The sequence below is a fragment of the Phaseolus vulgaris genome, chromosome 1 (assembly GCF_000499845.2).
Source record: "Phaseolus vulgaris cultivar G19833 chromosome 1, P. vulgaris v2.0, whole genome shotgun sequence".
Classification (NCBI taxonomy): Eukaryota; Viridiplantae; Streptophyta; class Magnoliopsida; order Fabales; family Fabaceae; genus Phaseolus; species Phaseolus vulgaris.
The window spans coordinates 359,170-381,655 of record NC_023759.2 but is presented as its reverse complement, the minus strand read 5'-3'; the positions used below and the strand labels follow the sequence as shown (position 1 = coordinate 381,655).

Genomic DNA, 22,486 nt, shown 5'->3' with positions numbered 1-22,486 from the left:
TAAGTTGTAGAACTACATATATTCATCTTTGAGTACAATCCACAAAGTATAAATTGGAATAACACTGTATCCTAACATCCTTCTAGAATCAAATACCATTCTCAAAATATACAAGCTTCATCAAGTGGAAGCTTCCTAGAATCTCAACAAGATAAAATATGAAAGAGTGAACCAACAGTAAAATTGTGCCTTGTGATCAATTGGTCATGATCACAAATATGAAACAGCCTCTTTGCATTTGCAATGGTAAGAAAGACTCTGCACAATGACCCTCTTCATAATTTTGTACAGTGAAGAGTCTTCAGCACTGGGATACATTAATTTATAAACTCCTTTTGAATTGCTTTGTTTCATGCCCTTAAGTTCAATACAAGATCTATTTATTGAATCAGCATGAAAGAAAAACAAAGACTAAATATAATATAAGAGGAAGCTCAGTCCAAGACACCCTTCCTTATGAAAAAGAATATGATTAGATGATGAAAAACTGTTCTTCCTATCCTTCATTTGCAATTTCATCCATGATCAAATCCACCCTTCTGCTTTTGCTTTACTGCTGTTTAGTTTAGCAGTTGTTCAATTAAAATGGTTACAAAATAGGCATGTTCAATATTTGCAAGACATCTTTGAACTCAAAATCACGTGTCTCTCTGTTGAACCTCTCAACCAGCTTGTACCTTGTATCATTCAAATAAAAAGACTGAGCAGTTTCCAAAAGCCATTCTGCCTCGGAATCAGTAAGCTTGCTGGTAAATACGATATCCCCTCGGATCAGTACTAAATCCTTGCTCTCTGCAAATTCAGTGTAAAAGGAGACTGTAAAGTAGGGAGATGCTTGTGTTCCCCTGGCCTTGTAATCTTCAAGACCTGTAAAAATCATGTGTGGCGTCTGGACTACAACAAAATAATGAATATGTATGTGAGACAACAATGAAAATGTTGAAAAAGAAAACAATCAGAAGAAATAAATCATTGTTCCGACATGTTTTATACATTCCAATTTTTATAAGTAGGAGAAGATTTGAAAGAGGAAGAATCATTCTTAAAATCTCCCCAATTTATCCTACCCACGATATTCAGACTCTCTTTCATAAGAGATACTTGTGCTCCTAGTCCATCTTTGTCTGTCTTTCCAATTTTCCATCTAATCCAACAACCTCAACAGTTTCCTAGAATGATCTTTTTTCTTTTTCATTCAGCCTTTCAAGTTCTCTCATACTCACATCCAACAAATAGATAATATCATTATAATACCTACATAAACTGGGGAAATAATATTTACATTTCCATCTTTCCCAAATACAAATCATCAATCAAGTGTGATATAGTTTTAATTCAAAACAATTATTAATTTTTACAAACAAATAAATAAGTATTTTTTTGTCAAACCTTGAACAAACATTGTCGTGTATCCACTTCCCCTCCACAGAGGAATCACAAAATATCGGCTGCCAAGGATAAAAGAAAGTTGAGAACATGAAATCTAGAATACCACAAATTCATAGTATCAATATTGATATAAATAAATACCATTCTGAAGCTCTATGTTCCAGCAAGTGATAAAGTTTTGCTTTCATAGTTGCTCCAACATGACCTCTTCCTATGTGATACTGAAATAAAATCAGTCAAACCATATATTTAAAGATACAATAACAAAAGCATATATGAATAAATAATACATAAGAAGAGCAACAAAACTAAAAGTAGGTTCAAAGGAAAATCCTAGAGGCCCACACAAAGAAGAACAGCAGAGATCATCACCATACTTCTATATGATCATGGACATTTTGCCTATATCATACTAATCACACACAAGAAAGGCCTCCTGTTTCCCATTGATCAACTAACTGCCCAAATTTTCATTTGTTGTTTCCTTTTCCATTCTTCCTAGAGATTATATCCTACTTATTTACTCCAATTTTTTTTGAACTCACCAAAACCTGAACAAATCTAACAAGAAGAGCAAGTGGCAAGCACAAAACCAAAAAAAAAATATGTTTCACTTAAAACCATAAGAAAAGCTTAAGTAAACTGAGTTATGAAAGAAGTTCAATTCATTCTACTTGTATCACTCTTCCAGCAGCTTCAGACATAACACAGTCTACAAGTCAACAAGTTTAAATGGCATAAGAACAAGTAATCAATGAGACATTACATCATCCCAAATAGAAGCAATATCTTCAGGATATCGATCTTTCAGTCTGTGGACATCTACAATAGTATCCAACGGTTTCGGTTGCAGAGGGTTGAACCCAGAGGCGAACTTCGACGTTCTACAGAATCCAATTGAACCCCATTTCTGGAAATCGCACGGAATATCCGGTTGATGCAATTTCGCAGCGGCTGCTGCAAGGGGAACCGCAGAGAAAGACCGCACAGCAAAATGGTCGTTGATGGAAAACAGGTTTTTTCTGATCTTAGAGGCTATGCTCCTCCAAATTGTGGAGTTTGTGTATACCCTTTGCATTGTGGAATCGGAGAATGAGGAAAAGAAACGAGCTTGCAAGAAGAAAATGAAAACTGATTTAGCAAAATAACTACTAACAAATCAACGCAAAATTAGAATAGATTGCTAAAATTGGTACACGCGAAGAGTGAAATTGCTGGAGCATTACACGAAGTGACTGGAGAATTGAGCGGTAGAAGAGCAGCGGAAGAAAGAGGTGCAACAGGATTTACACTATGTCTGGAAGAATGAACCCTAGAATTATTATTATTACTATTTCATTTTTTTCTTATAACAACAAAAGATAAAAAAATGTATCATTATAATAATTATTAAAATAAAAAATGTCATTAAATTATAAATAAACATATAGTTTTATTGTAGGCAATATTTTTATTGTATAAGTGTTTTTTATTATAGATAAATATTTAACTTTAAAAAATAGTTAATTAAAAGGTAAAATAATAAGAGTTTATGCATATTGAAAAAGTAATTAAGAGAAAAAATCTCTTTTATTTAACTTTAAAAATAATGCCTGTATAAGTGTTTTTTTATTATAGATAACTATTTAACTTTTAAAAAAAGTTAATTAAAAAGTAAAATAATAAGAGATTATGTATATTCAAAAGGTAATTAAGAGAAAAAAATATCTTTTATTAATATTATAAACTATAGATATGGTATAGGTAAATTATTTTTTACTGTATAGAGGGTTCTTTGATTGGAAGTAATTATTTGAATTTTAGAAACAACAAATAAAATGATTTGTTAATTAATTGAACACATTCAGGATTTGCTAACCCTGTTTATGTGGCATTAATGATTGCTTTTTTTTTTCATCAAGAGATCAACTCTTTATCAATAATATTTTTTTTCCTACTCACTATTGAGATACTGAATATATTTTTTATCTTAATAATAATAATATGTTATTTACAAGAGAAAGACAAACAAGTCAACAGCATAATTTATTTAAAAAAATTATAGAAAAACCTTAAAAAGAAAAATATTTTTTTCTAAACCAAATTTAATTCATGGAATCAATTACATATAAGAAAGGTACTAACACAATTTTCTTTAATTAAATGTGTAAGATAAATACAACGTTTAATTTATTTTATTTTCTTTCTAAATAAAAAATATGTATATAAAATATCAAACTATTCTTTCTTAGTCTATTGAGGGGAGGGAAAGATGGAAAATATGTTTCCGTTAACATATTCATAATTGGTTTACAACGGAAAACATAGTTCAAAGTTAACACAAGCAAAGCAACTGTTATGTACAAAGTTCCAATGCCCATTGCCAAGTCCAAAGTCACACACGTGTTTTAGCTTTCTAGCGTCTTACAGTCATCGAAGCTCCCTTGTTCTTGCCTGATAGCATAGCAGCCTGTGACCATGATGATGGCTTAAAGCTACCAGCTAGAAGCCTGGAGGCTGAACTTGCACAAATTTTTCTTCTTTTTGATTCTAGCTCTTGTTTTCTCTTATCAGACACAGACACTCCAGAGAAGATGGATTCGGCATTGATCAGTGCCCTCTTGTCCTTCCTATTCTTGTCAAACTTAGTTGGAAACTTAACTCTTTTGGCTGTGGCAGAATCTTCTTCAGTAGCTGGTAGAAGTCTTATGCCAAGGCCTCTTTTCTTGGAAGCATTCTCTTCTTCAGCAACTCTTTTCTTCTGACTCTGAGAAAATGGACAGTATTAAATAATGTTTCTTTTGTTTAGAGCAGGTTGGCAATATTATTTACAAAAGAAACAATATACTCAAGGGTTAAAATGAGCCAAGGAGTATACTCTTAGCCGGGCCCGTAGAGTCTTATTGAGAGCATAGTCATCTGAATGCCTGGTATCAGACTGCCTCTGGAGACGTACAAGCACTGGTTCAGATTCCTTCTTTTTCTTCAAGTCTTCTTCCTGGTGTTCAAGGCGGTAAAATGGATCTGCAAGCTTACCCCTCTCTAAAAAAATTAAATATGAAGATAGTTAGCTAACTAACCACAACATTTCAGTTTGCTAAAGAAAACATTCAATCCATTAAGACAGCCATTGGCCACTAGGGTCCTGATAGAATGCTCTTCCAGCTTCTAAACCAAGGTTGGTGACTGCATGCACTAACACATTCAGGCTAGCAGAAGAGAACACATACTGCTAAAAAAACTTTCACTGATACTGTAATACACACCTTCATCGGCATGCAATTCAAAAGTTTTGGCATCCTCAATATCAAAATCTTAAATTTGAAGTAAACATATATTGCTGAGAAGTTTTCACTAATACTGTAATATACACCTTCATCGGCAGGCAATTCAAAAGTTTCGGCGTCTTCAATATCAAAATCTTCAGTTTTTTTCTGGGCCCCACTAATAATGAGATATTCACAATTCTTAGGATCAGTCTGAATGACGATCTCATGTTTGCAGCAAGCAGACTTCATAGTGAAGTTCCATATCTGAAGGACCAATAAACAAGTATTAGATGAGGGACAAAATAATATATAATCAAACAAAATGGTAATCAACACCAACATAATAGTGGCAAACTAAACAAAATATAACTATTTGCAAGTTATATCAGGTCCACCCTTTAAATACCAAAATCATAGAATTAATCACATGTACTGAAAAAATAATTTAAATTCAGATGCATTTGTAGTCAACCTTAACATACCTTTGTTGAGTAATAATTCCCAACTTGCTTTTTCTCTGCATTGAACCGAACACCCTTTGCAATCATTGAATTGCATCCTCCACACCATATATTATAAGGCATCTCAAATCTGAAAGTAGTTTAGCTAGTTAATATCAAACTAAATATTAAAGAAAAACAATATCAACTTGGTATCTTTAGCAAACCAATTTAAAAACAGTTAGATGAATGAGACATTTCACAACAATTTTCAAAGCTTCCATATACACCAGACAAGTTTAGGTATCTCATATCTATCATATTGTTATTCGACATCGACTAAAGAAGGTCAAAGTACAGTATATAAGTAGGGACAAATATTATAAATCTGCATGAACAAGTTCAAGCATGTATTATTTTATACAGATTCAGTTCAATCACAAAGCTTCATTAGAACAAGCTAATAATTCATAGCATCTATCAAAATACTTTCAATTTTTGTTATTTTGTACACCTGATTGCACATAGTTTGTCCATGTGCTTGATAAAAAATGCATCAAATACTACACAGGCTTGTCATTCACATTCATCTATCATTTACTTTTCCAGACTATAGAACTTCAAGAAAGATATTGTAGTGGGACATATAATTGGGATCCTTATTCACCAAAGGCAGACAGTTAATATTACTAAATGGTTTCTGTAGCTACTTCTGATTACCTTATAATCAGGATACCCTGATCTAGTTTTCTCGCCCTCTCCCGCAAGGCATGCTGACCATGAAACTTGTTCAGTGAACCCTGAAAAGGAAGAAAGTGTATTAGTCTCTTGATACTTGACAACTTTTGAGTTACATGAGAGCTTAATGACACCTGTTATTCAAACATACCTGACTCGGTTCCCATTCTGGAGGATAGTAAAAGTTGTCTGCTCTAGCAGCCGCAAGCGAAGACTGTAACAATCCAATGAAAGCAAACTCAGTATACCAGGAAATTAGCAGACAACAAATAGGCCAATTCATAAGAAGCATCAAGTCCCTCTTAAGCCAAGAAACATAATTAAAACAGACAACCATTAAGCCAAAACCAATCAATTGTCTTACGAGAGCAGAAAAAACAGTTCTATCAAACACTAATACACATGCATATTAGCCACAAACATGTTCTATTAGCTTACGGCTATCAATATGCCTATTATTTTTCCCTTTTACAAAATTTGACCGTGAAAACGAAGGATTTTCAATATACAGATTAGAATACTGCTAATAAAGGTTCTCAACACAACAAACAAGAACACAAATGAAACAGCCTAATCCAAACATAAGATAGATAATCGAATCCAGAAATTAAGAGGCACGGAATAGAACAAACCCTAAACGTGATCGTATGACTAGAAAACGTAAAAAAAAAAATTAAAAATAACAAAACTCGCACCATTGTTGTTTATCTTCTTCAGAGACTATGAAGCTTTTCCCGCGGAATCTAAGATTCTTCACTGATCAGAAAATTTCGATCGGAATAAACAAAATTTGTTTCTGTAAGGTGTAATTGTATATAAATAGTATTTGCCGAGTCTTTCGGGTCGGGTAATATGCTAACCCGATTAAGTAACAATAACTTTGGGAATTGGGGTTGTGGGGTCAAAACGACAACGTTTCGTAAAGGCTGGTAAAATTAGAGGGAAAATTGGATTATTATGAGAGTTTGGTTTACATGATCTGTGAACAAAAAACAAAAAGACTTATTTATATAATCTTGCACTTGAGATAACAGTTTTTTAAGATTTAATAATATAATATATCATTATTTATATATAACAACTTATTTTTAATAATTTTTTCATTTTCTTAGTTATTATGAAAAAAAAAATCCAAAAAGACTATTTGTAAATGTTCAGATCAGTTTAGGATGAGTCAAAATTAAGATAATTTGTAAATATTTTTCTTTCAAAATCAATTAAAGATATTTTTAAAGATAAAATTATGATTAGATAAATCTCAAAATAATGTTTTCAAATTGATAATCTTGGACTATTTTTTAAAATTTAATAATATAATATATCATTATTTATATATAACAACTTAAAAGTAGTTATTTTTTTTCAATTAAGGGTAGAAAGGTCTTTTTCGGAAAAACCATGGGTTGCAGGAAGAAAATCTCCTGCGGAGTGAACACAAATAGGTTGAATCATTTATGAGATTTAAAATACAAAAAAATTATTTCAAATGTTCTTTTCTAAAATGTATTTTTTAATTTCAAATTTCCATGTCTAGAACGAAGGATAATTTTAAATTTTCCAAAACTAATTAGGTGTAAGTTCAAAATAATTAGATTAATCCACTTCAACTTTAAAACAATATTTTATAAATTAATTCTATAATAAAAGACACCTTTTATGTTTCTAAAATATTGAAAACGTATATTTTTATTAAACATTAAACAGTTACTTTATGGAATATTGATAGATGGGTAAGAAGATAACGTAAAGCATTAGTGTTTTATCAGTTTCTAAAACATCGAAAGGCCAAACAAAATACCAAGCGATGTGGGACCTGACTTTATTGCACCACTTTAAGGCATTTGTTTTTGTTTCTGATGAACATGGTTCACTGTTGGATCATTATTATCGTCCAAGTTAACAACATCTACCCTGTTGAAAACTTGGTAGTATTTCAAAAGATCTGAAGAAATAGACCTTACCGACACTAAGTGCCATCTCACGCGGTTACAAGTTTCTTTATCAGCAACTGTTGTGTGGATCAAGTGGGAGTTGAACAAGGTCTTTATTAGCCACTTGTTTCAAGCCTCTTTATTGCACTTGTATCATAACATTAAGATATTCAACATCTTTGTCTTTTCCACTCACTTTTTCATTGGCACTCAAAATGAATATACTCTCATCCACAACATTAGGAGGGTTACTCACTGAAAGCATTTATTGATTTGGATGCTTCCACTTTGGTTATGGAAACAACTTAACTCCCTTATTTCTCTTCCTGTTTTCCACATTTTAGTACAAATAAATTTTCAGCCATAGACAAAGATATTGAAGATGGGATTTTTTAGCACTATAACAAGTTCTTTAGGATTTGGAGTGGGAACTTCCATTGGGCTAGTGGTTGGCTACTATTTGTTCATATACTTCCAGCCAACTGATGTTAAGGTTCAGTTTTTTTCTTTCTATTATTATTCTCTTGTTTATTGTTTCTTTCTTAAATTTTTGGTTTGAAAGCTAACTTCTGGTTTTTACATTTTATTTATTTATTTGCATAAGCTTTAATACTGTAGATTTCTTTGATAAAAACAGAATGTCTTCCTTCTTCATGGAATAGGAAATATGTTTAGATGTTTGTCATATAAGATTCACTTCACTCTCTGGTCTTGGTTTTTTTTTTCTGAGTATGATTGTAGCCTGAACTATGATCTTATGACATTAATTGTAGATGAAGTATGTTGTAATGAAGGTTCTACCTTGAGGAAAATGTAATTGTTGTTTTGAATACAACTAAATTTGCTTTTCTCTGGGACAAATTTTGTTATCCCATTTTTTCATGTAAACTTTCTGCTGTAGTATTTCCTGGTTTTGGAACATTTAGAGGAATTTCTAAGAAAGCTGAAACTCACCATTGGAGAAAGAGGGGTATTTTAAGGTGGACAAATTCAAATTAGATAAACACAAAGGACCAGATAGTGTTATGTTTAAGGGAACTGACATTGTATTGAAATACTCTTTTAGTTATTGTCTCACATTTCAAATTATGGCATGCTTGATTTCAGGATCCAATAATTCAACCCTTGGTTGAGATAGATCCCAAAACTCTACAGCAGCTGCTTCCAGAGATACCCTCTTGGATTAAAAATCCAGATTATGACCGTGTATGTTAGTTATTCTTTACAGTTATATACCCTATGTACAAGTGTTTATCCTTTGAACCAGAAATGCATTGTATGTTCTACAGAAAATTAATAATACTTTTATGTTTGCAGCTTGACTGGCTCAATAAATTCATTGAGTATATGTGGCCTTATCTGGACAAGGTACCTATGCACACTTTTTATTGATTTTCAAAATTTCTCTCATGTTTGTAGTGTTTGTGCAACTACTTTGTTAAGCAATTTTCAGTACCTACAATTCAATGTTCATAGGCAATTTGCAAGACTGCAAGGAGTATAGCAAAGCCCATTATTGCTGAGCAAATTCCAAAGTACAAAATTGATTCAGTTGAATTTGAAGAACTTAGCTTGGGTTGTCTGCCACCAACTTTTCAAGGTTGATCTCTCTCTCTCCACACAGAACATGAGTATTACGTATGAGTAGACATGAATCTGGTATGTACAGTGTTACAGATATTGCTTGAACTGTGTACTTGCACTAAGTATATATGGGATAGAGGGTCTTCCAAACTCGCCTTCACTTCGTCCTTTCGGTCTTTCAATGCCTCTGTTCCTCCGTTCATGTCTACTCTCTCGATCACTCATGTTTACTGTAATTCCTCTCGACGTGTGATATGATACCTGCAGAATCATTTAAGTCAGTGTTTTGTCTTAATTAGCATTCAGAAAAACCAAAAACTAAACTAAACATTCTATCTATTTATATTATGCTAATAGGACTGTCACATCACTATAATCTTTTTGTTTATCTCACATTAATGGATTTTTATACTTAATTAACTTTATTCATGTATTTATAAGTGTTCCTTATTAATACTGATATTTGTGTGACTTTTCACGTAATATTTTCACTCACGTTAACACTTATCCATATCTTCTTTCGGCCTATCGGCATTCACATTTTCTACCTAACCAGTTCAAACTACAAAATGAAATCATTGTCACATGAAGTTTCATGGTTCCATATTTTTTTACACTTGTCCCTGATTACTCTTTCAGGTAATATAAGAAATTTAGATTGATTGATGTTAATTTTCTTCTGAATATATGCCAGGAATGAAAGTCTACACTACTGATGAAAAGGAGTTGATTATGGAACCATCAGTGAAGTGGGCTGGGAATCCTAATATTACTGTTGCAGTTAAAGCATTTGGGCTTCGAGCCACTGTTCAGGTATATATTAGTACTTCATGACCTTTTTGAAAATAGAATGTATGGTTTAAACTGTGTTGGCAGTTTTTAAAGTTTTCAAGTAATATTCATACACTTTGTTCTCACCCCATAAGGAGTATTTATCCTTCTGAACAATCTCAGGTTGTTGATCTTCAAGTATTTGCTGCTCCTCGTATAACTCTGAAGCCTTTGGTTCCAAGTTTTCCATGTTTTGCCAATATTTACGTGTCTCTCATGGAGAAGGTGTGTGTGATGTCAAACTCCTTATAACTAAATTTCATTGTAGCTCTTACAAGGACAAATATAATCTATGCAATTATGTTCTGATATTTTTGCCTCTTCTTCCTCTTTGTTGACTTGAATCTCTTGATTGAAGCCTCATGTTGATTTTGGACTAAAACTTTTTGGAGCTGATGTAATGTCTATTCCTGGTGTTTATAGGATTGTCCAGGTAAGCATATAGCACTTTCATGTCTTCTAAACTTTAAATAACTGTTTATGCCTACTAGTCATTATTCTGCTGACAAAGTTTTAGTTTTGATTTCTCTTCCTCATTTTTTTTCCTTTCAGGAAACCATTAAAGATCAAGTTGCAAAAATGTATCTATGGCCCAAGGCCTTGGAGGTTCAAATAATGGATCCAACAAAGTATGTATAATCTCATCCTTTCATCAATCCTATAAATTAGTGTTGAACTAGCTAATTTTGTTTGGTTTGTGATCAGGGCCATGAAAGTGCCAGTTGGAATCCTTCATGTGAAAGTTGTGAGAGCAGAGAAGCTTAAGAAGAAAGATCTACTAGGGGCATCAGACCCTTATGTGAAACTCAAACTCACAGAAGAGAAACTTCCTTCAAAGAAAACAACCGTGAAATACAAGAATTTGAATCCAGAATGGAATGAGGAATTCAATATAGTTGTCAAAGATCCAGAATCTCAGGTCTTGGATCTAACTGTTTATGATTGGGAGCAGGTAAGTAGTCTTAAAGAAGCAATTCTAGATTCATAAAACTGGATTTCAGACTTCTTTTATGACACTCTCATGAACTCTCAAGACTGAAGAATATTTTCATTGCATACACACACGTATCGAACACAATTCTAGCACGGTTTTAACCAAATTTTAAAAAGAGAAATACATTAGTTTTCTAAAAACTCAAACTTATTCTATAAAATTTTATTATGATTATAAAAATAAGGAATAAATCATTTTTAATCAATCATAAAAAACATCTTTCTGCTAAAAAAAACTGAAATATATTTGTGCACATAAATCTTTATTCTCAATTGATATAATTCATAATTATACAATATATAGATATGTGTCTCCGTGTCCTATATTTTAGAGATTATATGTATCTCCGTGTCGTATCAGTATATGTGTCCGTGTCTATGCTCATAGATAGGAAGTTTCCTATTACTCATTTTCAGTCATGATTTTTCTTTCTTTTTTGCATAGATTGGAAAGCATGAAAAAATGGGAATGAATGCCATTCCATTGAAAGAGATTACTCCTGATGAGCCAAAAGTAATGACTCTTGATTTACTCAAGACCATGGACCCCAATGATCCTGAGAATGAGAAGTCACGTGGACAGCTCACTGTAGAAGTTCTATACAAACCCTTTAAGGTGGATGAGTTACCTCTCAATGCAGAAGACTCCAATGGAATAGAAAAGGCTCCTGAAGGAACACCTGCCAATGGTGGTTTACTTGTTGTTACAGTCCATGAAGCTGAAGATGTTGAAGGAAAACACCACACAAATCCCTTTGCACGGCTGCTTTTTAAAGGAGAAGAGAGAAAAACCAAGGTATTATACACCGATTACTTTTGATTGGTTTTCCATTATTTGCTTATTTCCACAAGTACCCATTTTGTATCTAGACCAAATAGGGAGAATTAGTTCTGATTTTTTCATATATATAGTCAACTTTGATCTATTATCATATCTCTTGTCATCATTCTATAGTTTTTTTTCCTGTCATTAAGGTGTCTATGTTTCCTCACTTGAAACAGGAAAATAACCATTTTCTCATATTTTATGATGTATCTTTGCCTTGTGCATAAAAGCACCATGTGTATCTTCTTACTGAACTCAACTACTATAAATAAACCTCTCCAATGATTGCTGCATCAGTTTTTTTTAGAGTTTGAATGTAGCATAAAATTTGACTATTTCTCGGAACAAAACTCTACAGCATGTAAAGAAAAATAGAGATCCAAGATGGGGTGAATCGTTTGAATTTATGCTTGAGGAACCTCCTGCTAATGAGAGACTACATGTTGAAGTGCAAAGTGTCTCCTCAAAGCTTGGCCTTCTGCATCCTAAGGTAAAAATGCACTATTCTAAGATTATTTCATCTTTATCCTAAGAGTATGTTAAGAAAATCCATAAATTCATTTATAAAAACTCTTTGGGTTGTCAAATTATAATTTTTCTTTAAACCTTGTTAATCAGGAAAGTTTGGGCTACGTGGAGATAAAATTGTCTGATGTTGTTAACAACAAGAGAATCAACGAGAAATATCATCTTATTGACTCAAGAAATGGAAGGATTCAAATTGAGCTTCAGTGGAGAACACCCTGATGATGGCATTGGGTAGTACCAGATGCATATAATTGCATTGCACTCACAAATTTCCAAAGTACATAATAATTCTGTAAAGCACTCTTTCTTCTGATAAGGTTTGATGAAACCTCTCAAACTTGATGAATCTCTGAGACACTGAGAAAATACCAAGTGTTGCTATTCTATTGTTGATAAACAGAATAACACCAGAGAGTCCATTCTACTGATATTTAAGTTCTGTTCATCTTGTTTATGCAAATAAAGTAACAGTAACATATAGTTAATACTGTTATTGTTAGATTGCAAAATGCAAAACACTGTGTCCACCCAGAATACAATTTGTTTCATATGATATATATTATATATAGTCTATTTTATATAATCTATTAGATATAACATATTACATATAATTAATTATTCAAGTAGAAAGTGGTTATTAACACTTGTTGCTTCATTTAATTAATTGTTTTTAGAAACAATGATTAAATGGGGGTGTATGTTTGAGGCATGTCTATATTATTTGATTATCCACTTATAATAATAAATTATTTATTTATGATAATTAACCATTGCTTTTAAGATTCAAGCAATTCTTAAAGACTTAAAAAATAAATTATATTTAAATTTGATTGATTGATTTGTTCTTCATGCTATTTGTCAACATTTTTCAAAAGATTAATATAAGTATGCTCAAAGTTCAATCATTAAACCTTTAAAATAAAATCTAAAACCACACTATGTATTTCAAAGAATAATACATATTCATTTTATCATAAAAATTGTCACTAAAAACATTATATCTTTAAAATATATATAACACTAACTTTGATAAATAAAAGGAGACATTTTCAAAAGAATAATTTCACAGTGTATTTAAGAAATCATCAATATTTCTACATACATAACATCTACATATATATAGATGCTGTAAACTCTTAAAGATGTTGTTAAATATTCTTAATAACAATGTTAATAATCTAATATACTATAATTGACTACCTAAATTAATCACCCATATTAAGTTCCAATTTTTCATAAATCACTAATAAAAAACATCACAAACAACTAATTTCTTTATTTATTTTTAAATAATGTGAATAATCACTAGCTAATATAGTTAAAATTAATACCTATCATATTATTCAGTTAAAGTTAAATTTTGTAGATTAATCTACAATGATGATATAGGGTGTGTTTGATAAGATTAATAAGTTAGGTATTAACTTAATTAACTAGGTTATAAGTTATTTAGTTAAAATTTGTAGATTATTCTATGATGATGATATAGACTGTGTTTGATAAGATTAATAAGTTAGGTATTAACTTATTTAACTAGGTTATAAGTTATTTTTTATAAACACAAAAATATTTGTTCAGGTAAAACTAGGATGTTTTAGGAACTTTTAACTAATTATCTTTTATGTTTTAATACATTATTTCTTATCATTCTTATTTTTTTTTTACTTATTAGTAACTACTTCAATATTATAAAAACGACTAATTATTGCACTATTTGTTAAATTATTTTTTAATTTTGCAAGTATCTCAAATTTAAAAATTATTAAAATTTTTAATAATATAATGTGAAATTATACATAATAAAAATTACAAAAAATAATATAAAAATAATTTAAATTGAAAAATAAGAAAATTTAAATTTCTCAAAATAAATAATAATTAATTTAATTAATATTTGATAGATAAACTAATTTCAATAAAATAAATTATTCGAAATAAAAAATAATTAAAAAAAGTACTAATTTTGTTAATAATAATAATTTCTTAAAAATACATTATATTATAATATTTTACATTTATTAACCAATTTATTAGCTGATTTTATCAAACACTTCTTACTATTTCTATAAAATAATTTATTAAATGAACACTTACAAGGGAATAGCATATTTTAAACTAGTTTTGCAACCTGTGTTGTTCAATGAAAGTTAATTATGCAGAAATTGGAAGAAAACGGCTTTTAAAGTTCATGTTGTTATCCTGGTCCCATTAACTCCTAACAACTTCTGGCGTGGCACGTGTTACTGTCCAACCTTCGCACCAATAGAACAAATTCAAGAAAGAAAGAAAAAAAAAGAAAAGAAAAAACAAATCTGCACCAAATATTTGGAAGAAGTAAAACGTTGCTTCCTCATATTCCCTTCCGCTTTGAAAATTCGCAGAAGTCACAAAACCAAACTCTCTCTCCCGAGCGCCAAGCACCGCCCGCAAAACCCCAATTCCCATTCTTCGCGAACATTCGAGAATTCTCGCGAACCGTCGCGGTGAAGCTCCTCCGTTCCCTCGTTGAACCAGAGTTAGGGTTTCGATTCGATTCGATTCACCAGCCAAAACGTAAACCTCTCTCTCTCTCTCTCTCTCTCTCTCTCTCTCTCTCTCTCTCTCTCTCTCTCTCTCTCTCTCTCTCTCTCGCTTTTCCTCTTTTCTCGCTCAATTTGCTTATCGCATTTATTCTGTGTTCCTTTCTCGGGGATTTACCTTCTCAGTAAGGTATCTCGCTGTTTTCATTATGGCATGTTACGTATTAGCTTCATTCCTCTTTATATTTCGACGCGCCTGTCATTTTTTTTCAATTATTAGGGTTTTTCATATATTCTATCAACCACCGAATTTAGGGTTTTACAATTGTGGTGTCTGTGCCGGGGAGGGAGAATTTGTATGCTTCTATTTGTCCAAATTAAGGATTAGTGTTATTTTTTTTGTCGTTCCTCTTTTATGCCTGAGGATATCGGACTCCATTTGTTCTTAATCAGAAATTGTTAATTTAGTTGTATTTACTTCGTGGGATTATGATTTTAGTTCATAATTGGCCGTTGCAATGAGGAAATATTATCGATCCATTGATCGTGATTGAAAGCTACAGCTCATTATTATTAGCTGTGACTTTGTACCATTCCTTGAAGTGACTGGTAATCTTATTCTTGATAGATTTAAGTTGAGCCATTTTTGTCGCTTTTTAAGATAAGGTCTGATTTAACCATCGTTGTTTAGAGTAGGCAGTTTGTAAGTGATGGCTCATAGGTTTGCTCTGTCTTCTAAAATATTTCTCTTAAGTGCTCATCCAATGGTATTCATGTGGAAAACTTTCTACTAGTATGAATATTTCTGGTCTGTAGCAACATATTTTTCTTATTTTTGCTGAAATTTTGTGAAAATTTTAAATATTAGTGGTGAACTATGTTTTCTGAGTACGGATTCAAATTTGCTAAATGTGGTGGCTATAGATTTCTTTCCTTTAGTTAACATTATTCATGAGAATTACAACTAATTTATGAAAATTTTAGGAAATACATATGTTCATGTAAGAATGGTAACTTGGAATTTCGAACATAAATGGAACTCTGAATAGCAGTTCATGCAAAATGGCATGTTTTGTTGTTTATTTACTTGTACAATAAGTCTTGAGGTTGATGTTATATATTAGTTTAGATTTTAGAAAGCAATTATTATGGTTTGAATCAACATTTTCTTGTTAAAAAAGTTACCCTATAATTAGTTTGGATATAAAGTTGAATTTAAGCTTAGAAGGGTTGTAAAGTATGGAAATTACATCAAACTGTTTGGTGTGTGTTTCACCGCATCACAGTTGACAGCAATTTGTTCCTGATGAGTTGGTGCTAGTCAAGTTTTTTCCTAATTGGAATAGTTCACTGACATTGCTTTTATGAATAGTAAAATAGTTATAGTGATGGGGCAATTGATGCAATCATATATGTCTAGTGATAATTTAAAAGTTTGTTAATATAACCAAAAGTTTGCAGTTCGGTCAGCCTTCACTTTTGAGTTTGACGAGATAAATATGGAAACTGATTCTCTCAGGTTACTATAATTTTTTTTTAGAAATTTCTATTTGGAGTTATATTTGAGTTAGAATTGTCTCTTGGCTACTTTTATTTGTCAGTTATAGGTTTGAGAACTGTCCAAACTGCTTGTACTTACCATATATTTATTGATTATAGTACGTACTATAATTTTCTCTATAAAATATTAAGAGAACTTGATTTTTTCTGTATAATTGCTCTATGATTGCTGTCAACAAATGCCAGTAATTTAGTATCATACAGAACTAGACATATGGGCAGCTTTATTTTTTTATTGGGATAGAGTAGTTGGCAATGTAGTCAAAATCGAGATTATGGTTAGGATCATGGAGGGCTCACAAAATCGTGGGATCGTAGATTTTACTGTCTACAAAAGTATGCTATGCACACATATATATGAAATGTAAATAATTAAAAAAAAAATATTTTGTCAATAGAGGGAGGGTTAGAGGCCCCAATTATCAAAGCCATTACAATGTGACCGTGCTTTTGCATTTTATTTTCTAAAATCAATATAAGTTTATATAAGAGGAGATAGAATTGAAAGAGATCAAACGAAAGAGATAAAAACGACATGGAAATGCGAAAGTGGAAACTAACCCTGACTTGTTGCGACTACAATTGCTTTCCTGCATCAAGAAGATGCGACAGAAACCACATGAAGACAATGAAATGAAAAGAAGATGCATGTAAAAGGAGAAACAGAACGAAAACCAAAACAAGGTACCACACCACACTAGAACAACACACAAATGAAGAGATGAAATTGCACCATCGCACCACTTCGGAATAGATGAAGATGAAGACCGTGCGTAGAGTTATCTTGTCCCGTCATCTGGATTACTTGTCTTCACATGTTAAGAAACGATGTTTTATTAATATAAAACAATATTGTAGTTAATATAAAACAAAGTGACTTTTGTTTTTTTCATTGAAAACATATTAGATAAGGAGGTTGTCATGCTCCCCATGGCTTCTACGTCATCACTTGCAATGACAAAAGGACTATCACCACCATTGATGTAGGTGATGGACAATCCCTCGTTATCCAACATGTTTTTAATGAAAACAATAAAAGTCACTTGTAGTTTTACATTAATATATCATTATATTAACCCCAAACCTCACATTTCTTAACACGTGGAGACAAGTAAAGAAGATGATTAGGTACGATAATAATCACATCACCTAGTTAACGGAAAAATTAAATGACAAAGACTCAATTGAAAATATAGAAATTGAATGCTCAATAAACCGTCAAATTTATGAGGGACTTGAAACTTAATTAAGTCTTACTTTTTCAGTGATATTTTACCATATTGTTGCTGTAGACTTGGAATTCTATTTTGTGTGCTCTGATTTTTGTTGTAATTCTGCGTGAAGTTCCTCAAATACCTTGGAAGTCTCCATTTTCAGCATGCACATTTACTTTTTTTATTATATTTTGCAGTGCATGTTTGTGAAGCATTTTTCCTGAAAAAATAAACCTCTTTTAATGGGAGAAGTGCTTGCACACCAAAAGGATAGCCTTGATGCTTTGATAAAGGTTATTTGAAGCAGTATGACTCTTGAAGATTTCTTTACGTTGACTGAAATGAAAGATGGCCTCACGGCCCCTTCTCGAGTGCAAGAATTGGTCTCTGTAATGAAGAAGGAACAAGATCGTGTTGTTAAAAATGCTGGTGATGCGACAAGGCAGTGGGCTGCTGTTGCAAGCACTATTGCTGCTACAGAGAATAAAGATTGTCTTGATCTTTTTGTTCAATCTGATGGACTTTGGTTCATCAACAGATGGTTAAAGGATGCCCAAAATTTGGGTGCTGATAATACAAATGATGGCTTCATTGAAGAGTCAATTACTGCAATGTTGCGAGCAGTTGAAAAACTATATTTAGACAGCGAAAAGTCAATTTCATCTGGAATTTCGGTAACTGTTAATAACCTTCTTGGCCATCACAGCTCTAAAGTGCAGGATAGAGCAAGAGCATTATTTGAGCACTGGAAAGGAGGTGGACTTGGAGATGCTGATAATTCAGATCTTGATAGACTCAACAATGAGAGTGATAAGATTGTCAGGGAGGAAGGCCAGCCATCTTGTGTGAATGAAGCTGGCAATGACAATCATCTTCCATCTCAGCTTGCTGGAGATGAGAAGTCTCTATTGGGAGGCTCAAATAGTCAGCTACAAGAGAAAGTTTCTAGTATTCAGATACAGAGTATTGACAATGCACTTCAGTCCTCTGTAAGTTTGGATTGTGAAGATATCAAAGAGAAATCAAGCCATGTTGCTTCTGCTCAAGAATCGACCTTACGTGAAGGTGAGACCACATTGGCTGGGACGTGTAGCTTACCTATTACTAAACAAGGCAGTTTCAAAGGACAACAAGATGATTTACAGTTAAGTGACTTGTCCAAAAAGGAGAAGCAAGATCAAGATGTTAATGGTCCTCCTGAAGAATTAAGAGCATCAGATATCTCTTCTGAATCTGCAAAGCCAGATCCTGAACCCGCTTCCACTGGTGATAGTGAAGCAAAAGCACTGGAATCTGTTAAAGAAGAACCTGCTTTAGAACATAACGTTGAAAGCAATGAAAAAGTTGTTTTTCCCAAAATAAGTGTTTCTGGTAGCATGAGAACGCCTGAATCTGATGGAATGAGTGAGATGGATGATTTCAGAGCTACAAGCTCTAGCAATCCACAACTTCCCAAAGCATCAGAAACTGATGATGACAGTTGTTCAAAAATGTTGCCTGACTTATCTGTTACTGGAAGTAACTTGGAAAAGCCTGAGATGTCTTTCATCAAATCAGAATACATCATAGCAGTAAAGGAAATCAAGGACCAAGAGTCTGATCAAGATGATGATACATCAAATGGTTCTGATTCTTTTAATCAGGGCAAAGGTCACAGAAGCCCTAACATTAATGACAAGAGTTCTGACATGGAAATTGAATACGGTAATGTTGATGCTTTAGAAGTTGCCCGACTAGTTGCTCAAGAAGTTGAGAGAGAATGTGTCAGCCCTGTAAAGGAAGGGAATGACCATGGTTCTAATCGAACGACAAATGGTTCTGATTCTTTTAAATGGCGAAATGGTCCCAAAAGCCCTAATGTTATTGGTAAGAGTTGTGAAATTGAACTTGAGTATGGTATGGTTGATGCTTTAGAAGTTGCCCGACAAGTTGCTCAGGAGGTTGAGAGAGAAGTTTCCAGCTCTTCAGAGAAAATCTCCAAAGGTGGAATTAGGCAGAGAGGCAGCCTTGATTCTGTAGGGAGAAAGGATGAGGTTACTCGAATCCTGCCTGAGGAAGTATCATCCAGGCAAAGCAACTCTGCTGAAGTGTGTTCCGAAGAGGTCGGACATATGACTGTTTCAGATAATGTTGAGGCCGGGCCTGATGACTTGGACTCCTCGCAGGTAACTGAAGCAGCTCAAGACCCAGGAGGTAATTCAGAGAAAAGTCTCTGTACCTTTGATCTCAATGAAGAAGTTGTTTCTGATGATATGGATGTTTCTGTAAATGCTATGTCTACTGTGCCAATACCTGTTGTCTCTGCTTCAAAACCTGCTCAGTCTTCTGGGTTACCAATGGCTCCTTTGCAGTTTGAGGGGACCCTCGGATGGAAAGGATCAGCTGCCACCAGTGCCTTTCGTCGTGCATCACCTCGTAGAAATTCTGATGGTGAGAAGAATGTTTCTATTGGTAGAAACTCAGAGATTTCCAAACAGAGGCATTGTTGCCTTGATTTTGATTTGAATGTGGCTGAAGGTGAAGAAGGATTGGTAAAACAAATTGGTGAATCTTCAGGCCTTCCTTCTGGTCAATCATCAGTGGAACTTAGTCCTAAAAGAACAAACCGATTCGAATTGGACTTAAACAGTATTGGTGATGATGGTGATGCCCAACCTTCAGATCAGAGGATGGAGGGCCCACTCTTTTCCGGAAGAAATGGTTATTGGAGCCCATCACCTGCTTCTTCATCGTCATCAATGCAACCTTCAGTACGGAACATTGATTTGAACGACAGACCATACTTTCAAACGGATCTAGTGGAGTCATCATATAAACGGTCTAAATTGGATGCTTCTGTTATCTCTATTTTGGGTGCCAAGGTGGAAGTTGGTAGAAGAGAATATGTTCCTCAAACTTTGTCGTTGCCAAATGGCAAGGCTATTGAGCCAGCAATGGATCATCCATTGTCAGGAGCAGGTGGCATTTTAGGAATGGGTCCCCCACTATCCTACAATCATTCAAATGCTTTTGGGTATAATGGACTTACATCAGTGCCTGCTTTGTCTTTTTCGTCAGCCATGTATGGACCTTCTGGTGGCCCAATTCCGTACATGGTAGACTCTAGAGGAACTCCAGTTATGCCTCAGGTTGGGGGATCTTCCTCTACCGTTCTCTCATCTTATACTCAGCCTCCATTTATCGTAAGCATGACCAGAACGCAGTTTGGTTTAAATGGGGTTGGATCTTCACATCCCAACTTTGATCTAAACTCTGGCTTCACCATTGATGGCCCCAACAGAGACATGTTGACTGCAAGACAATTTTTCTTTCCTGCTCAAGGCAGGGCTATTGAGGAGCATGTAAGGACCCTTCCTCAATCCTCTAGTTCTGGGGTTAGTGTGAAAAGAAAGGAACCAGACGGTGCCTGGGAAACCTATCCACGTAGCTACAAACATCAGCAACCTCCATGGAAATAGCTCTAATTTATGATCTTACCTCTCATCTGATCTGTTTATAATTCTGCTTCCGATTGATGCTTATATTATTACTTTAAGTTGATCCTGAATGGTAGGCCAATCCATTGGAATCCTTTAGAATGAGAAGAACCAGCCCAATAAAAAGGTGAAGGACGATGGATCTAATATGATTCACGAGATTGATTGGCAAAGGGGGAAATTAGTTTTTTTTTTCTTTGTTTTTTCTTTCCTGCAGTTTCATAGAAAGTCAGTACAAGCTCACAAGGCTTGGTACATTTAGCTGTAATTTCTCTTTCACATGTCAAAGAAATTATAGGCATAGTATCGTGTTTCTCACTGAGTGGTACTTGAGTACATGGTCACAAATTTAGTTGAAGATTTTAGTGAGTGTTTATTATCAAGTAATAACTTGTATAGAGAAAGCTGTGTTCAAAACTTATCCGCTTACATAAAATAGTCTAACTCGATACAAGTCCTGCTTAACACATGCACTTAAATATGACTTTGGTTTCATACTGATTCACATTTCTTATTCCCCGTTCCCTAATTTCTGTTTTATGTTTTTTTTTTTAGTTTTCAAAATATTTTTTATTTTTCATTAGCTTTTGATTTTTTTCCCATCACATATTTTTCATGACATATCTTGTTAAAAATGTTATGGATGAAGTAATGAACAACCAGATTTCTGGAAAGAAAAGACAAAAAACAATTCATTAAGGAAAAAAATAAAATACAAATAATTTAGACAAAAAAAGTATTTAAAAGTTTACTAAAATAAATAGAAATCAGGTTAAAAAACTAGATCAAATAATTCTTCCTAACAATTAATCTGTTACATTGATGTCTGTGTCAGAATTATTGGAATAACATGCTCTCCTAGATTCTTTTAACCTTATTCATGAACATAAAATGTTACTTTTCCTTATGTCCAGAAACAATTCATGAAGGAAGTAGTCAATAAACCTGTTTAAATATCAATGTGTCTGATAAGAGTTCAATTTTCATGAAAAAAAAATTAAAATTGAAAAGAGAGCTCTACTCAATATTGTTATATTATATATTAAAAAAAATCCAACATTAAATACATAGTTGTAAGAATACCATCCAATTTAATTGATTCAACAAATGTTTAATTTATTTAAAATTAGACTCAAGTTGAATATGTTTTTTCCTGTTTTCACCTTAATAAAAAATGATTTTGTTCAAGTCTTTGAGTTCAATTGAATT

General features: G+C 33.0%; 4 protein-coding genes across 4 annotated transcripts; 2 read left to right on the top strand and 2 right to left on the bottom strand.

Moving 5' to 3' along the window:
• Window positions 1-317: 317 nt before the first annotated feature.
• On the bottom strand, window positions 318-2,704 carry LOC137816323 (uncharacterized). The gene is made up of 5 exons (XM_068619418.1): window positions 2,616-2,704; window positions 2,156-2,499; window positions 1,531-1,610; window positions 1,390-1,448; window positions 318-894 (listed from the first exon to the last, which is right to left on the bottom strand). The coding sequence occupies exons 2-5, from the start codon at window positions 2,465-2,467 to the stop codon at window positions 590-592; spliced, it is 756 nt and encodes a 251-aa protein (XP_068475519.1). The 5' UTR covers window positions 2,468-2,499; window positions 2,616-2,704; the 3' UTR covers window positions 318-589.
• Window positions 2,705-3,641: 937 nt separating this feature from the next.
• Window positions 3,642-6,796, bottom strand: LOC137816322 (uncharacterized). The gene is made up of 7 exons (XM_068619417.1): window positions 6,511-6,796; window positions 5,967-6,029; window positions 5,798-5,877; window positions 5,120-5,228; window positions 4,742-4,901; window positions 4,247-4,410; window positions 3,642-4,135 (listed from the first exon to the last, which is right to left on the bottom strand). Exons 1-7 carry the CDS (start codon window positions 6,511-6,513, stop codon window positions 3,785-3,787), a joined length of 930 nt encoding a protein of 309 aa, XP_068475518.1. The 5' UTR covers window positions 6,514-6,796; the 3' UTR covers window positions 3,642-3,784.
• Window positions 6,797-7,795: 999 nt separating this feature from the next.
• Window positions 7,796-13,024, top strand: LOC137816328 (synaptotagmin-2-like). The gene is made up of 12 exons (XM_068619423.1): window positions 7,796-8,239; window positions 8,854-8,952; window positions 9,064-9,114; window positions 9,223-9,346; window positions 10,025-10,143; window positions 10,285-10,386; window positions 10,520-10,594; window positions 10,714-10,790; window positions 10,867-11,113; window positions 11,600-11,950; window positions 12,339-12,470; window positions 12,599-13,024. Exons 1-12 carry the CDS (start codon window positions 8,129-8,131, stop codon window positions 12,725-12,727), a joined length of 1,617 nt encoding a protein of 538 aa, XP_068475524.1. The 5' UTR covers window positions 7,796-8,128; the 3' UTR covers window positions 12,728-13,024.
• Window positions 13,025-14,750: 1,726 nt separating this feature from the next.
• On the top strand, window positions 14,751-21,681 carry LOC137816327 (uncharacterized). The gene is made up of 2 exons (XM_068619422.1): window positions 14,751-15,061; window positions 17,999-21,681. The coding sequence occupies exon 2, from the start codon at window positions 18,110-18,112 to the stop codon at window positions 21,257-21,259; it is 3,150 nt and encodes a 1,049-aa protein (XP_068475523.1). The 5' UTR covers window positions 14,751-15,061; window positions 17,999-18,109; the 3' UTR covers window positions 21,260-21,681.
• The last annotated feature ends 805 nt before the right edge of the window (window positions 21,682-22,486 follow it).

What these genes read in the sequence shown, in the direction of transcription:
- LOC137816323 (XM_068619418.1), bottom strand. Translation starts at nt 2,467, where the DNA reads ATGCAAAGGGTATACACAAACTCCACAATTTGGAGGAGCATAGCCTCT. An exon ending in TTGCTTCTATTTGGGATGAT is followed by an intron (nt 1,611 to 2,155) that starts GTAATGTCTCAT and finishes ATTTTATTTCAG; the next exon opens with TATCACATAGGAAGAGGTCA. An exon ending in CACGACAATGTTTGTTCAAG is followed by an intron (nt 895 to 1,389) that starts GTTTGACAAAAA and finishes ATTTTGTTGTAG; the next exon opens with TCCAGACGCCACACATGATT.
- LOC137816322 (XM_068619417.1), bottom strand. An exon ending in CAGAATGGGAACCGAGTCAG is followed by an intron (nt 5,878 to 5,966) that starts GTATGTTTGAAT and finishes CTTCCTTTTCAG; the next exon opens with GGTTCACTGAACAAGTTTCA. An exon ending in GGAATTATTACTCAACAAAG is followed by an intron (nt 4,902 to 5,119) that starts GTATGTTAAGGT and finishes TTGGTCCTTCAG; the next exon opens with ATATGGAACTTCACTATGAA.
- LOC137816328 (XM_068619423.1), top strand. Translation starts at nt 8,129, where the DNA reads ATGGGATTTTTTAGCACTATAACAAGTTCTTTAGGATTTGGAGTGGGA. An exon ending in CAAATAATGGATCCAACAAA is followed by an intron (nt 10,791 to 10,866) that starts GTATGTATAATC and finishes GTTTGTGATCAG; the next exon opens with GGCCATGAAAGTGCCAGTTG. An exon ending in TTGGCCTTCTGCATCCTAAG is followed by an intron (nt 12,471 to 12,598) that starts GTAAAAATGCAC and finishes CTTGTTAATCAG; the next exon opens with GAAAGTTTGGGCTACGTGGA.
- LOC137816327 (XM_068619422.1), top strand. Translation starts at nt 18,110, where the DNA reads ATGACTCTTGAAGATTTCTTTACGTTGACTGAAATGAAAGATGGCCTC.